Genomic DNA, 17,524 nt, shown 5'->3' with positions numbered 1-17,524 from the left:
GCTATGGAAAGGGTAATATTTTACCAGATGATACATTTGCTTTCTTTTAATTACTTTCATGATCATGAACGTCTGTGAAACTTAGCAATATTTGACGAAATGAAGTTCTAATGAGCTTGTAATTTTTCTTATCTCTTTCAAAGACTTTGTTTACATAAAAAATACAAAAGTTACTCTTTATTTGTAAATAATTGTCAAAAAACTTTCATTCAAGACTCAAACGTAAAGAAAAACCGACGTGAGTAATCCACAAATGCTTTCATATCTACGTTGGTTTTTCTTTGATTTTCACTCTTAATTCCTTTTGTTTATAGTCAGTTATCTGAAAATTCGGACTTAAAATAACAAATCAATGATTTTAGAAAGGGCGTAAGTCTTACTGATTATAATGGGACCTACGCCCTGTCTAAAATCATATTCAGTTTGAAAATTGAAAAACCTTTACAAATTGATAAAAATTGTACTTCTGTTATCTAGAAGAAAAAAGTTCATTGTTTCTCTCAAATTGAAAATTTTTATTTATTTTAATTTTTTTTTACAATTTTCCTTAGGTACCAGAGTTAGAGCCATTACCCAAAAATTAGATTTAAAATCGTGACGAATGGAAAGCAACCACACATGGATTTTTTAAAGGTAACATCAGCAACGAGCACTGGTTTATCATGTAGTAAATGTTTAAAGTACAACGCGATAACTTATCAATACATTTTTAGTATTTTCATAAAATATTCCTTATTATCATTTGAAAACTGGTTCTAAAAGTTAGTTGTGTACATTTTCGTTCCGCTAGCTTTGCGAAAACTTTTTCAATTTAAGAAAAAAGCATAATAATATAGATACAAGACAACCATATAGCCCAAGATACAACACTAAATAGTGTCATATAAAATGTCTTCTTGTGAGAAATTTGCTTGGACGGGAACTTATCTAATACCTCATTTGGTCCTGATGTGTCAAACAATACTATACTAAAACTCAAAAAGAAGTTTTTGACTTAGTATAGTTCCATCTTTAACTTAATAAATGCACCTAGTGCGCTACAATTTGTAAAAACTTTGTTATTACGATTAGTTTTTTTTTATTATTATTATTTGTTACTAAATTATAAGAACTTTTAAAATAGTATTCTCGGATAATATTCAGGAAAATAAAGCACTTCCTATTTTTACTGACGTGGTTTCCCATGTTATCAGTAAGTTTCATCACAAGTTTAATTTCTTCAAAAAGCAGCAACCTCTCACAAGAACCATTTCGAACTCTTCAGACAATTCTTTAGATTGTATACTGCCGTGGGCAAGGTAAACGGAAGTATTTGCAAAAATGAGTGTTCGAGACATTAGAAGAAACACGTTTTGGATTTCGTACTAACGTAGGGAAATGTTGGAATTAGACTTTTTTTTCAGCGGAAACCAAATAAGCAAGCTTGTACAGCAAAGCTAACGTACAATTGATGACAAAAATACAAAAAAAAAAAAAAATGCAGTTACTGCCTTTATCTGCCCACGGCAGTATAAAGTTCAATACTTATGCCCAAGCAAAAAGCATAATGGGGGTGCACGTTTGAACGTAAGTCACAATTATAGAAATAATCCCTTTACATTCAAAAAAAATTATAAAGAAAAATGAACATTCAGTTTTACTCGTTTTCCTACGATGATTTCTAGGGCTCCTTACTTAAACGTTACATGCAATTTATTTATTTATTTATTTTTAATTTTTTTTCAGAAATAAAATTCAATGAAATGATTATTCAAAGTTCGTAAAATTATCGGAAGTTCCTTTCCCGGCCATCTCAAGAATAATTTTTATTTTCTTTTTCAGGAATAGCGCAGAGTGGATAGGCTAGAACACTTATAGTTTGAATGAAATTAATTATAAGTATTACGTTAAAATATCTTTACAGAGAATAAATTTTATTAAGATACTTCGGAAAAGAAAGTTATTTTTACAAGCAAATTATTTGAGTCCTCCAGAAAATAAAGGCTACCTTTTTCAATTTTTGCCAAAATTTTAAGTCTCTTAAAGGTTAGGCGGCAAAAAAACATCGTCAGCCACGATGACAAGGAACCCAATCGGCTACCTCTAACGTAATTTTGCAAAACTGTACCCCCTCACACAAGCTGATAAGCAAAACAATGCGTTAAAGACAAAAAAAAAAAAAAAAAAACTTATTTTGGCTGCATTTTTATGCATAAAATGCAAACGAAAGTCTTGTAAAAACTTCGACTTAAAGGGAGTGCATTCGAGATGTAGAGAGAACTTTATTCAGAACACTAAATTATTTTAGGACCAAAGTAAAACTTCGAGATAAAGATATATTCCAGTTATAAGACTTCGAGTTATCGAGAGTCTACTACAAATATATTTATATATATATATTTTTTTTTTAAGTTATGCCTCATAAACATTGTTTCAAAACTTCAGGGAATCTGTTCTCAATATTTTACCCTTATTTAAGTTCATCTCCAAATTTCGTTAAAAATTGTATTTGAAGAGTGAAAAAAACAACTTTTTGGTACCTCAAAATACGTCTCTATTTAAATGAAATTATAAATTTCTTCATGATTTAAGGGACTTCTTGAAGGAGTTTGGTAGCTCTCGACGTGTCATACGCCCCCTGAGAAACGTGACATTGGGATGGAAGACTTTCTTAATTAACACGAGAGAAGGTATGAGAAAAGTCCTCCTTTTCAGATGAACAATTATTGAAGAAAACCCAAACCATATTAGAGTCAAATTTTTACATTTCATCTTGTTTTGATATTATTGTTTCAATATTTATTTATATTTGTTTATATACTAACTTTGATTAAAATTAATGAAATTTTTGATACATATAAGCCACATCTATCATGAATATGCATTACTTTACACATTCTTTGTAAAACTTACAGAATGTTTTGAGTCATTTAAAATAAAAATTCCATTTCAAAATTAAAATATGCTTTTTAACATAAATCGAAAATTTAAATTAAAAAAAAAGAAAGAAAGAATTCAAAAGGTTCGTGAAATTCGAAAGTGAATATTAATAACTTCTCTCTTTTCTAAAACGTTATGTGTGCCAAAATCTTTTAATAATTTTCCATATAAGCCTTAACCAGACCTTACATTATTTGTAAAAGTACATATGACGGGCCAAATATGTATTTAATTATATATTTGAGCAGAGGAAGGGTTATTCATTTATTTTTGTGCAAAAGTAAAATTGATAAGAAGTATGACCAAAAACAATTGATTTCCTTTTCCGACTCGTGTAAAATTTTTCTGGAGTTAATCCATTGTTTTTTTTTCTGATCGCACTGGACATTATTTCTAAATAAATTTTTAAGCATATTTTTAAAACGCTTTATTGGCTATTTTAAAAGCCAATAACTTAAACTGCTAAGATAAAAAAAATATTCTTACTTTTAGACGTCCGCACAAACAGTTCTCCTGCATCATATACTAATACTAAAGTTAAAATTTGTACTTTATAGAAACACATTTTCGATAGAATTACTCGCAGTGTTAATTTTACACAATTTTCGTTCCAACTTCTTAAGAACGGATTAGATCTGTCGCTACAAAAAATACGGCAAACTAAATGTACATCTAGAAACAATAGTATCAGTCGAAAAGAGTTGGTGAAATGCCATTGATAGGTAATTTGATACAAATTACCATCAAATAATAATATCTATTCTATTTCCTAATTTTATCAAATTATATCTGATATGACCTGAACCCTCATATGTTGCTTTAATTTACTAATGATTTCTCATTTTATCACCTGTACGGGAAATATCATTAATAATTCATGTAGATTTCAAAGTAATTCAATTATGAAGCAGATGCACTTAATACAATACGAATTTTATGACATCAGACAAAAAATTCACTCAATCCCAGAAGATGCCGGTAGCCACCATGGTTAATTTCGGTTCAAGCCACGCCTCTACCTACTTGCTGAATGAAATTAGTGGAGAGAAGATTTAGTATATATACAACAGCATGTCTAAGGAAAGATCATCACATTCAGCATCTTCTTAGGATAACAACTGAGATCTCAAACAGGTATGAAAATCTCCTTTGAGTTTTTCTGCTTTTACTTTTGCGCTCTAATATTATTTCTTCATACGACTTGAACTGATTATTCAACCTCCAGCTTTTTTTTTAAATATGAGTTAAATAAAAATAATTTTATCTGTTTTATTTTCTGATTATTTTTAAAGCAAAGAACAAAAAGATACGTAATAAATTCACTGATAAATTTTACAGAAACTAAGGAATAAAAGCGACGATTCTCACAAATATGGAATTTAATCAAGTTAATTAGAAGAAATCCAGTAAAAAATCAATCACAATATTATTTTTTTTAATTATAGCTAATATTCGACTTTCAAAATTTGAAATTAGTAATATTAGAATGTTATGTAATATTTAGCTAGTGAGAGATTGTATGCCCCCACTATCTTGTGCAATCCCAATAGTGCTCATTTTAACTATTGTTAAACTTCGCCTTTCAAAATTTGAAACTAGTAATAATAGAATGTTATGTAATATTTCCCTTGTAAGCCGTTAGATGCCTTCACTACTTTATTATTGGTTGCACAAAAAAAAGCAATATTTTCCAGTTGACAAAATTGAAGAAATAAATAAATATCATTTAACTCATTATTAATTTATTTTTGCAACGCATGTAAACGTTTTAGTTCCCTGTATTTCTTCCTTATCACTCAACTTATTGTTAATTGTGAAACAGTCAATTAATCGTTAAACGGATCCGAGCTTTAAAATCTAAAGCATTTAACTATCAATCAATAGACTGTTAATTGTTTTTTATAGTTTGTGTTAATATTTTTCCCGTATAGCAGTGTTAGTTTCTAATTTTGTTTCTTCAACTGTGATAAGATGATATGAATTTTAAACTTAGAAATGTGTGAAATAAACTCAAAATTTTTTTGATTATTAATTCTAAGAAATATAAATGATTGTTAAAAGGAATACTAAGTGCATAGTTTTCAAGTACAACTTACTTTTAGGAAAAATTTACGAATATCTTTAAATAATTTTTTTAATTTTCTGATCGCACTTTGAATATATTTCTTGGATTAAAGAAGACTTGTACACAAACAAAAAATTTCGTTGCAGTCATGAAAGGAACTAGTTTGAAAAGATTGCTGGTTAATTTTCGAGTAGAATCACTCTGTAAGACATACGAATATTATTTTCGTTTTATAAAAATACCTCTCGATATTTAGAACTACTAATGGAAAGTAAAATGAATATTTTTGAATGATGTTTCTTCAGTTGCATGGTCTTAATGGTAGAAAAATATCTACTAACAGGTGAGGATAAATACTTTTCGATGAGTCTATCTTTCTTAAAATGAGAACAAAGTATGTATGTGCATCTTTTTTTTCAATTTATAGACCTCAAATATCACATTGGATATTTTAAAACAAGCTGTGTCAGCTTTCAAGTAAGTTTAAAGTGGTCATTCTGTAAAACTATGGAACAATGTCATAAAAGCTTTCAGAAAATTTAAAATTAAAAAAAAAACCGCAGAATTGTTTGATTTTAAAATAATACAATTGCTTAATCTTTCAGGAAAAACAAAGATGATAAGAATGAAATGCCTTCTAGTTTTTCTGGTGTCTATTGCTGTAACTGTCACTGCTGAGAAAGGTAAATAATGATACTTAAATTTTAACCAAACTGTTGAAAAACGTACAGTATAGCGATAGTGGATAGTAAAATGGAAAGTATTTTAAGTTAGTGTGAATAGTACTGCATGATATTTTTCGTAAGTAAAATAAAAAAAAAATCTATAAAAGTAAGTTTAAAAAGCATAGATATTTTAACATTAAATCATTAACTAAATTCAAAAGTGTGTGATCAACTTCTTAATGAATCCAACCAAGTAAAGTAAATGCTCTACAGCACTTTTCCCCATCTCCAACTAGCAATTTCGAAATTATACACTGAAATATAAATTTTTAATAAAATACCTAATGTAATATGATGTGTGTAATAAATGAATGTAATATAAATGGAAACAAATATGTAATACATTGCAATTTAAATGGGCTTTAGTTCTCTCGTCTTCAATTAGTATGCAGAGCTAATACCCTCTCCCTCCTCCCCCACTATTAGATATAATGTATCTTATTTCTAATTTTAACAAATATCAAAATAAGGTACGGCTTTGTTTCAGATTACCTAAAATATGGTGCAGAAAAGTTTTTGTCAAGTTTCTCACCAGTATAAGTTTGACCCTTTTTATAAATGAACTATTTAAATAGCAAATCAAATGTTTATTTGCATGTTTACTCATATATGTATGCACATTTTTTTGATTTTGTCAAAAACATTAAAAATTTATTAATTAAATTTTTCGTTGATAAATTGAGAAACTTACTGTGTAGATCAATGCTAGCCAAAAAAAAAAAAAAAAAAAAACTATCGATAGAGCCCCAAAGCTTCAAGGGGCCTGTTCCTGTTTCGAAACAATTCACATGTACATGTTTGGTTATCTGACAGTGAGCGCCCATCAACAAACATCTCTATCTCAAAACCCTGAACTTATTGCTGGTGTATAACATCTTGATGAGGGTCGTTGATTTGTTTCTTAGAGATACTTCCGGATTTAATAAGTTTTTTTAACAAACGTAATGAAACTTTCAAATCTTTTTTTATGGACATTAAATTTTGCTCACATATTACTTCATAAATCATAAGAGAAAACTTTTACCTCATATATAACTGAATATTACTACTAATTAAATGTTTATCACTGCAGTAATTACACCCTAAAAGTGAAAAAATTAAGTTGAATATAGATTCGGAAGATTTTTATACATCTAAGTTTTAGTTTAATTTTCATGCTTTTAGATTAAAACTTTTCATAATAAAGTAAATGATTACGTTGCGATGTATTGGAAGTGTTATGTATTGTGCCTTTTTTACACTTGCCCTTGATTTAAGAAAATAAAACAGCTTTTCTATGCTTACATAGTGTGTGAATTTCTCCACTAATGTCATAACACATATGACAAGGAAGCTAGATGTCATAACACATATCTCAGGGAAGCTAACTAATATATTTACAGTTGTTTCTATTTTAAAGCAAGCAGAATATTCAAAAAAATTCAATACACGTGTTTCACATTTTTTTAAAAATAATATTTAATGAATTCATCAACGATTTCAACTTCAAAAGTTCTTAACGCTCGAACATGTTTCAATCTGAGTAACTAAATACTCATTCCGATAATGAAAGTTTTAACAAAGTTTTATTATCATGAGTGCAGTTGAAAACCAAATTATTGTAATTCAGTGAATATTCCTTTAAATTATATCTTCAACCCAAACATAGCTTGAAAAACTATACTGCGTATAAAGGAAAACATTTGGAACCTTCAATATGTCATCAATGGAAACAGTACAAGATTTATAAGCATTACTTCAAGAAATTCGAACATAAGTGTCCAAATACTAAGTGAATACAAATGAAAGTCCTGCAGCCAATGACGATAAAATGCTTCTAAATATTTAGTTACCGAAATTTCTAAGTAGTTTATAAACAGGGCATTAATACAAATTTGACAATAATTGATGTTATTTTCCCCAGGAAAAACGTTTGCTTCATGCGTTATTAGTTAAATCAGATTTTTTAGACTTTTGGTTTTTTTCAGCATTTTATTTTGGGGGGGGGGGAGGGGAGGGGGGTGAAATCTCGTTAATTACTTTGAGGTAAGTTTATATTACTGGTGTATGTTAAATAACTTTTGATGCTATTATTATGCATGAACATCATCCTCTGATTAAAAATTACTCCCGAATAAAAGTTTTTATTTATTCATTTATTTATTTTTTGGGTTTTTTTTTTTTTTTTTGAAAAGTTTCAGTTCTTTTTTTTAATGCCCATCAAATGTGAATAAATATGAACTAAAAAAAAGTCACCATTTCGCGATGTAATGTAATGAAAAATAATTTTGTCCTTAAAACAAGAAGAATAAAACAAACAACAGAAATTACTAACAGTTATGCTTTCTGAGAAAAAATTTGTTTTTGATACCTTAATTAAGAATAAGAAAATTTTCGTTACATTTTTAAAGATCGTGTTAATTTTAAAACCTCGATGATAATCAAAACTATACTAAACATGCCCTTGTAAAAGGAATGATTCAGTAAATTAGTGTTCAAACAGTAAATTCGAAATGTCGTAAATCTAAAAATGAAAAGCCACATGTAATCACTGCAGGAGGGAAGTTGTTAATTAAAAGATAGTAAAATATAAGTAACATACATTTTTGTATCATGTAGATGCTGTCAAACAAAAGAGACAAAGCATTCCAGGTATTCCTGGAATGCCGGAAATCCCAGGAATGCCTGAACTTCCAGGAATGCCAGAAATTCCGGGAATGCCACAAGTACCAGGAATGCCAGAAATCCCAGGAATGCCACAAGTACCAGGAATGCCAGAAATCCCAGGAATGCCTCAAGTACCAGGAATGCCTCAAATCCCTGGATTTCCAGGATCACCATTCAAGTTTCATTCAAAATCTCAGAAAAATAAAAGGCAATCAATTCCTGGAATCCCAGGAATGCCAGAAATTCCTGGAATGCCAGAACTCCCAGGAATGCCCCAAATCCCAGGAATGCCAGAAATTCCAGGAATGCCACAGGTACCAGGAATGCCAGAAATTCCAGGAATGCCACAGGTCCCGGGAATGCCTGAAATCCCAGGAATGCCACAGGTCCCAGGAATGCCCCAAATACCCGGATTCCCTGGTTCACCTTTCAAGTTTCACAAGAGGTCCGACAAGAGCTTGAAAGACAAAAGGCAGTCGATCCCTGGAATTCCAGGAATGCCAGAAATTCCAGGAATGCCACAAGTACCAGGAATGCCAGAAATTCCAGGAATGCCTCAAGTACCAGGAATGCCACAGATTCCAGGTTTTCCAGGATCACCTTTCAAGTTTCATTCAAAATCTCAGAAAAATAAAAGGCAATCAATTCCTGGAATCCCAGGAATGCCAGAAATTCCTGGAATGCCAGAACTCCCAGGAATGCCAGAAATTCCAGGAATGCCACAAGTACCAGGAATGCCAGAAATCCCAGGAATGCCTCAAGTACCAGGAATGCCAGAAATCCCAGGAATGCCTCAAGTACCAGGAATGCCACAGATTCCAGGTTTTCCAGGATCACCTTTCAAGTTTCATTCAAAATCTCAGAAAAATAAAAGGCAATCAATTCCTGGAATCCCAGGAATGCCAGAAATTCCTGGAATGCCAGAACTCCCAGGAATGCCAGAAATTCCAGGAATGCCACAAGTACCAGGAATGCCAGAAATCCCAGGAATGCCACAAGTACCAGGAATGCCAGAAATCCCAGGAATGCCTCAAGTACCAGGAATGCCACAGATTCCAGGTTTTCCAGGATCACCTTTCAAGTTTCATTCAAAATCTCAGAAAAATAAAAGGCAATCAATTCCTGGAATCCCAGGAATGCCAGAAATTCCTGGAATGCCAGAACTCCCAGGAATGCCAGAAATTCCAGGAATGCCACAAGTACCAGGAATGCCAGAAATCCCAGGAATGCCTCAAGTACCAGGAATGCCAGAAATTCCAGGTATGCCTCAAGTACCAGGAATGCCTCAAATCCCTGGATTTCCAGGATCACCATTCAAGTTTCATTCAAAATCTCAGAAAAATAAAAGGCAATCAATTCCTGGAATCCCAGGAATGCCAGAAATTCCTGGAATGCCAGAACTCCCAGGAATGCCAGAAATTCCAGGAATGCCACAAGTACCAGGAATGCCAGAAATCCCAGGAATGCCTCAAGTACCAGGAATGCCAGAAATTCCAGGTATGCCTCAAGTACCAGGAATGCCTCAAATCCCTGGATTTCCCGGAGCACCAAGAAAATCAGCAAAAACATTTGCCAAGCAAAATAGCATATGAACTGAACAAAATTTAGAGCAACATGCAAGAGATATATTCAGTGTTTCAGTTACTGGGTACAATTATTAATAAAAATGGTACAATTATTTAAAAATATGTCATGTTAATGTTTTGTTATTGGGAGTGTGACTTGTAATGTAAAAATTTGTTTTGTAATTACATGTTGTTGGTAATTAAAATGTGTTTCGATCTTAAACAGTTTAATGAGTCTTTTGATTCACCGGAATTACTATCAAATGTAAAGGAATTAATATTTGTTTACATAACATCGAGTTCATGTTGACATTAAGTGCATAAAAACCATAATGAAAAAGATTTTAATAATTTTAATTTGTTCGTTTCGGTTGATCTTAACCATTTCATTAAATACTCATGAACAATAGTAACTTCACATACTTTATTTTCAAATACTCTCGCATAAGCCTTTTCTTGCACAGATTTTCGTGATACGCTCACGTTTAACATCTCGCAATAAACTATGGCGCTCGCAGATACCTACAATGCATTGCATGCAACGCCCTTTGTTCACTTCTACTACAATTAATGAGAATTTAATTTTAAACACTTTCCTAGGTCAAAAATTGTCTATTTCTCTGTCTTTCTAGCATAAATTCAACTACTTTTTTTCATGTTCCTTCGACTACATTTTGCACCAAAACCTCTACAGCAAGAATTCTGGTTACACTCTCATTTTCGGATTAGATCTCCGACAATCATTATCAACAGCAATAGCCCCTCAGATACAAACATTCCTTCTTAGATCAATTCATGCTTATGTATAAAATCCTTTAAGTCTTAGGGAACAGTAATGGATACAGGAAAAGTTAAGTACAAAACAAGTTTTCTAGGCATTTCATCCCCGCGAAAAATGGGGAAAGGGGGCATTGATGACCAGCAGTGAAAGTGAGTTTTACTTTAGAGAAGTGAAAAAGTTATCTTGTTATGGTTCTCTCCGATTTTATTATTTAAAATCTTCCGTTTAAGGATAAATTTTAAAAAATAACAATTTTTAACAATCTTTGAAAGATACCCCCCCCCCCTTTAAATTGGTATGCATAAACTTGTTGTTGGTGCTCACTATTAAAATCAGTCAAACGTGTAGCTATAGAGTAAATCGAGAAGTTCTACAATATTAATGCATAAAAGTTTTAAACATAAAAAAATTTTGAAAAAAAAAAACCGACTTCAAAATTGCTCTAAAAAGTGAAAAATAATTTTATTCTTTAAACACCATCGATAATACTTTTAAACATAATTTTTGAAGTTGGCACAAAAACAAAAAATAAAACCCAATCTAACCATGCTTCGTTCATATTTTTTTCAGAAAATCATCTAAAGTTAGGAACGAAACATTTAGATCGTAATTCAAATATGCTGTCATCAATGTTAGGTTCAAATATGCTGTTATCAATGCATGTATGTGGTAGTGAAGAAACTGGGTTGAATTTATAGCTGTAGTTGAGTTATGGCTGTGAATGATTTTATCTATCGTTTTTGCGCCAACTTCAAAAATTATGTTTAAAATTATTATCAATGGTGTTTAAAGAATAAAATTATTTTTCACTTTTTAGAGCAATTTTGAAGTCGGTTCTATTTTTTTTTCAAAATTTTTTTATTTTATTCTTTTTAGTGTAAATGTATTTTAGAAAAAGTAAGAAGTTACCATCATGAAACTTCACCTTTTTTTTTTCATAAAAATGGTTCATACTGAAAAAAAAAAAACCCTATAAACACGTTTTAAACTTAAAGCGATTGGCACTAAAATTTAACTTTGTTCCTCTCTGGGATTCATTTGTGTGCTAATTTAATTATAAGCATTTAAATATTAACGTTTTCCCAAACTAATTTACAATTCACAACATACAAATTGCTTATGATTCAATCCTATATCTCCTTACTTAGCCTCGATTATCTATTATTGGCATCGATGATAACGATAAAAGTACTACTATAGTTTGAGCAAACCTAACTTGGTAAAATTGTGAAGGCTACGCAGATCCTAATCTCAGCATTACCTCGATTCCAGGTTAGGTTTAGCCCCACTATAGAGCAATGACTGAAGAAACTTGACGTTTGCTTCAGAGAAGCCTTCCTTCAAAATTATCATTGCAATTACTATTAATATTACTGTTGTATGGCACCAAACTTTTTTAACAATGGGTTTTTATATTTAATCATTTAATAGGGAAATTGCAGGAAATTTACTGTTTTTTGAGCATAACTTTTTTCTAAATAACATATATGGTCAAACAAAGTAATGGGACCTAAGTTGAGCTTTCCTCTATCCATTAAAAAAAATCATCAAAATCGGTTCACTAGGTGAGACGCTGTGAGTGGACAAAAAAAAAAAAAAAAAAAACATACATACGGTATGAACTGATAACCGCCTAATTTTTGAAGTCGGTTAAAAAGAAGATGTCAAACAGAGGCGTGAACTCACAAAAAAATTTCGAATTTAGGAATTTTGTTTTATGGTGCATTAAATTCGTACACAGACTTACTTAGTAGTAGATTTTAATGCCTGATGTATCTTCTCATTAGATATATGTACAGTGGCTCCCAAAAGTATTCGTATACCTACGACTTTCAATGAAATAGGACCCTATCCATTGTTTAGAATTGATATTTCGGAATAGGTATTTAATTATAAGATCTATGATCAATTTTCAACAAAGCTACATGATTTTTTTAAAAAAAATATTAAGCCTTAATTTCTTTTAAATCAAAAACCAAAAGTTGTCGAAAATTTTATGTCACATAAGTCTTCATACACTTTAAAAAATGTCTATATATTATTGAATAATCTAACTTTTTATTAAGTTATTATTTAATAGAATATCATGCAGTATCAACAACACCTTTTAAACGTCTGGGAATAGATTTCATTTTTTTTTTTTTTTTTTTTTTTTGCGTAATTTTTGAGTAAGTGTTCAACCACACTTCGAGTCTTACTGTTTCTAGCTCTATTTTCGTTTCAAAACTGTATTTTCGTAATCTAGCCTCCAAATATCTCTAAATATGTTACATTAAGTTCAAATCTAGAGATTGAAGGAGCATTTTCTAAACTTAAGGACACTTTTTTGAGGCACTAGACGCAAACGTTGAAACCCGTGTGCTTCTTATCGTTATCTTGATAAAAAAACAAAGTTGCTTCCTATAACCAAATTTTTGGCTAAGAGTTTAACATTGGTCTTTAAAATACTTAAATGAACAGCATGATTCATTATTTCATCAAAAAATTCCAAACTACCAAGTCCTGATGCTGATATGCACCCTCACACAAGAACACCTTAACCGTCCTGATTAACTGGTCCAACTAAGTTCTTAAGATTAAGTTCCTATTTTTTTCCTCTATTTACAATTATACAACAATTTAACCAAAAAATGTTGAATTCGTTTTTATCTGTAAGTAACACGTCATTCCAAAACGTTTTGAGCTTATTTATCATTGATTTTGTGACGAAAAGAGTAAGCTTTCTGTTTTTTGCATGGCCAAGAAAATTTCTGCGGAAAGAGGTCCCATTTAATCCAGCTAATCAGAGAACTTGGCGAACAATTTTAATTGAAAATTAAATGTAAAAAGTTTCATTTAACTCTGTAGAAACTTTTACAGCACTCAAATGCGTATTTTTCATAATTTTTTTAACTGTAAATCTCCGATCACTCTTTGTCAACTTTGCCGGCTGACCTTTTCTTACCTTGTTTTCGGTCCTATTCTTTTCCTTAAAGCATTTTACCAAGCACTTTACTATAGAATGGAATAAAATAACTAATTTAGAGACATTTCAAACCAATTTACCACTAATGTGAGGAAAAAAAAAAATCAAATTTCGAACGGTGTTTGTGATTTTTTACGAATACCAGCCATTTTAAAGTAATAAGCACAATATTAAGGAATAAATGACAGACAGATTAGAATGACATAGGAATGATGTGAAAAAATATTGGACTTCATATTCGAATTCAGTTTTGCGTTATTTTGGTTTTACTAAAACATTTCAAAATGTACGAACACTTTTGGGAGCTACTGTATGTGTGCATATTTGTATTTTATCATTCCGAGTTTCATTTGAAAATTTAAGAATTCCCCTTCTAAAAGTTTAAATTCGGGGCGCCCCTGATGACAATTCTTCAGGGCTGCCATCACGTAGTTCCGCTACAAATAATTGCTTTAGTAGCCTGTAATATGAATGAGTCAAAAAAAAAAAAAAAGTCACCAGATGCAAAAAAAAAAAAAAAAAAATAGTTTCCCATTTTTTTTAATAGCTATCATATCATAATAGGGCGGGCCGAAAATGCACTTTTGCACAAACTTTCGAAATCGATGAGGCTTGGCGGCTGAAAAGTTGTGTATTGGGTTGCTCAGTAACCATGTAAAAAATTTTTGAAATCGAACAATATCTTCAGGTGGCGCCGGCGCCTTAAAAATTTGAAATTTTGACTAAAACAGACCTTTTTCTTCTAAAAACACGATTTTTTGCATTTTCGAAATAGATTACGCTCTAGTGCGGAAAAGTAGTGTATTGGGTTGCTCAGTAAACATGTAAAATTTTTTTGAAATCGAACAATATATTCAGGTGGCGCCGGCGCCTTAAAATCGGAGATTTTATTCAAAACAGACATATATTTTCATGAAAAGAGAATTCCTTATCAGTTTTCTATTTCACCCCCCTTCTTCTACTAAATGAAATGCTCTCGCACCTGCAGTCCACGTGACCCCCAGTGGTACAGGATTGTCTCTTACATTCCTTATCAGTTTTCTATTGCATCCCCCCTTCTTCTACTAAATGAAATGCTCTCGCACCTGCACTGCAGTCCACGTGACAGTCAGTGTGATAATATGCAACACAGTTATCGTTTAGTTCAGTCTAGTACAGAAGCAATCAACTAATAAGCTTACTTTATGTCGTTTGTTCATCGAAGAGCAGTCTCTTTAGTTATTTAAATGTCATTAACTAGTTAGTTATAGTTATACTTTTGTCACAATGGCCGGTTGTCATTCAACTAGAAAAGTTACAGATTGTTTTGTTTTTGGTTTGCCAGAAGAGCTGAAACCTAACGTCTTACCAACTTACAGTCAAGTTATGAAGTTTTACTTCCTGATAAGAGAACAAGTGAAATCTTCAAATCACGGCAAAGATCCAGCTTTTACTGACATTGCCAATGTTGTTGCTGAGAGGGTAGCTGATTTGTGGAAGAAGTCCTCGATTCCTACTATTTCTCATTGCAGAATTGTGCGCTTCCTTAAATCATATCATGCTAAGTATAAAAATATCCTGAAAAGTAAAAACAAGTCTACGGAATCCTATATTAACAAAGTAAAGGAATTTTTGGAAGACGCCGAGAAAACTCTCTTTGACATTTCCACATGCAAATGTCATTCCTTTAAAGCATGCTCCTGTGAAAAGGATAGAAAAGTGCCACATTTAGAACAACCATTTTTGATTGATCAACGAACCGTCAGAAAAATGATTATCGGGGGCATTGATTTAAAAGTAACTGAGAAGCTGCTCCGAAAGCAAAATAGGCAATCCAAGACAGTGTTGAAAGCTGCTACAAGTGAACAGCAATTCCAAACACCAAAGTCTATGTTCAAGTCGCCTGAGTTCGAGGATTGTGAGAACGAAGAATTTGAATATGAAACGCGTAATGATGAAGAATACGCTCCTCCTAGATCCAGAGAGAACCATTCCAGAAAAACGAAAAGAGAGACCAAGGTAATCAGCCAGATAAGGATAAAACTGCCAACCACAGCACTCGCCTGCGATAGTGCAGGGATTGGAGACAGGCCTGCAGCGAAAATTATTTCTGCAGTTCTTGAAGATGTCGGAATGATTTCTGATAATAATCGTTCCAAAGTTACAGATAAAAATAAAATAAGAAGAGAGAGAAAGAGAAAACGAAAAGAACTACAATGTAAAGGAAAACCAGAAGAGCTTCAAGCCCTCTTTTTTGACGGACGAAAAGATAAAACTTTAGCAGATCAAATCAAGGGGAAAAAAAAGCACAGGACAACGGTTATTGAAGAACATGTAGTTTTAATACAAGAACCTGGATCTGAATATATCGGCCACATTTCTCCAGCTAGTGGTTCTGCAAAATCTATTAAGAGCAGCATCGCTGAATATCTTTTACAGAATGATATCCACACTGAAACTCTTTTGTCAGTTGGCTGCGATGGGACACCCGTTAACACAGGTTGCAAGACTGGAGTTATACGTCTCATAGAAGATGTTGGTAGACCTCTTCAATGGTCATATGCATGTTACACGCAAATGAGTTACCGTTGCGGCATCTTCTAAAAAAGCTAGACGGTCAAACAAGTGGTCCTGAAACCTTTTCTGGTCCAATAAGAAAAGATCTCGAAACCTGTGAGTTGAAACCGGTAGTCAATTTCAAAAAGGTTGATGTCGTAGAGTTAGTAGCAATATCAGAAGAGCTTCGAAAAGATCTGAGTACAGATCAACAATATATGCTGCAAATTTATGAAGCTGTAACATCAGGTTACTGCTCTGTTGCCCTAGCAGAGAAAAAACCAGGAAAGCTAGCGCACTCCCGTTGGCAACGGCAGCATGTCGAGTTTTGCGCCTGTACATTTCAGTTACAAATGTTTCAGCAAAACTGAAAACCTTAGTAGAGTTTATAATTAAAGTGTATGTGCCGATGTGGTTTGATATAAAATCCAAACCGCATTGCAAAGATGGTGCTAGACACTTATGGAAGATGATTAGCTTGTCACGTTATCTCCCAGATGACTTGAAGACTGTCGTGGATGGCGTAATAAGCCGAAATGCTTTTTTTGCGCATCATGAAAATATTTTTCTTTCGATGCTTACGGATGAACGAAATTACATCCGACTGCTTGCAATACGAAGAATTTTAAAAGCCAGGGAAAATAAACAAGAAGGTATCCGGCGGTTCACTGTTCCTGTAATAAATTTCGAAGCAAAAGATTATACGGACCTAATTGATTGGCACCAATCAGTTGTTACGGAGGCACCAATGCTTCGTGCAGTCAGCAATGAAGATTTCCGAAATATTCTAAAGGAGAAAATATCTTTACTAGAAATAAAAGAGTTTCCATGCCACAGCCAAGCAGTGGAGAGGGCAGTAAAAATAGTGACAGTTGCTTCAGCTTCTGTGGTGGGACAAATCGAAAGGCCTTATAAGGGCTTTAATAAGGCGAAAGGCCTTATAAGGGCCTTTCGCCTTATAAGGGCGAAATTAGAATCACAAAGAATAATTCCTTCATTTGAAAGCAAGTCGAAATACAAAAAAGGTAGATCAGGCAACAGAAAAGTGAAATATTTAATAAAATCTCAGTGTCCATCATATGGTTGGGAGGGCACGGGTGGAACTCGATATGCAGCCACCTCCTCGTGGTGAGTTCTGGGTTATCTCAGTGAATTTCCTTTGAGATAAGCAAAGAGCTGCATTGCTTCATGTTTGTTTGCTTACTTGGCACAAATGACAGCAGTAAAAGATGAATTCAATTATTATTTTTGTGTTTATTGACGTTTCCTTTTTCCTGCTGAACAAACCGAATTTTAAAGGCTCAGGCTCCACCTGCAGATATT

The 17,524-nt window shown here is 32.4% G+C and overlaps 1 protein-coding gene across 1 annotated transcript; it reads left to right on the top strand.

The window, feature by feature from the left end:
• Positions 1–5,600: 5,600 nt before the first annotated feature.
• On the top strand, positions 5,601–9,947 carry LOC129218822 (uncharacterized). The gene is made up of 2 exons (XM_054853144.1): positions 5,601–5,667; positions 8,308–9,947. Exons 1-2 carry the CDS (start codon positions 5,601–5,603, stop codon positions 9,945–9,947), a joined length of 1,707 nt encoding a protein of 568 aa, XP_054709119.1.
• The last annotated feature ends 7,577 nt before the right edge of the window (positions 9,948–17,524 follow it).

This window comes from Uloborus diversus, chromosome 3, assembly GCF_026930045.1.
Source record: "Uloborus diversus isolate 005 chromosome 3, Udiv.v.3.1, whole genome shotgun sequence".
NCBI classification, from domain to species: domain Eukaryota; kingdom Metazoa; phylum Arthropoda; class Arachnida; order Araneae; family Uloboridae; genus Uloborus; species Uloborus diversus.
This window is presented reverse-complemented; position numbering and strand designations above follow the sequence as displayed.

Bases quoted from the DNA above. Each gene is read 5' to 3' on its own strand.
- LOC129218822 (XM_054853144.1), top strand. From the start codon at position 5,601: ATGATAAGAATGAAATGCCTTCTAGTTTTTCTGGTGTCTATTGCTGTA. The intron at 5,668-8,307 runs GTAAATAATGAT...TGTATCATGTAG, and splicing joins AACTGTCACTGCTGAGAAAG to ATGCTGTCAAACAAAAGAGA.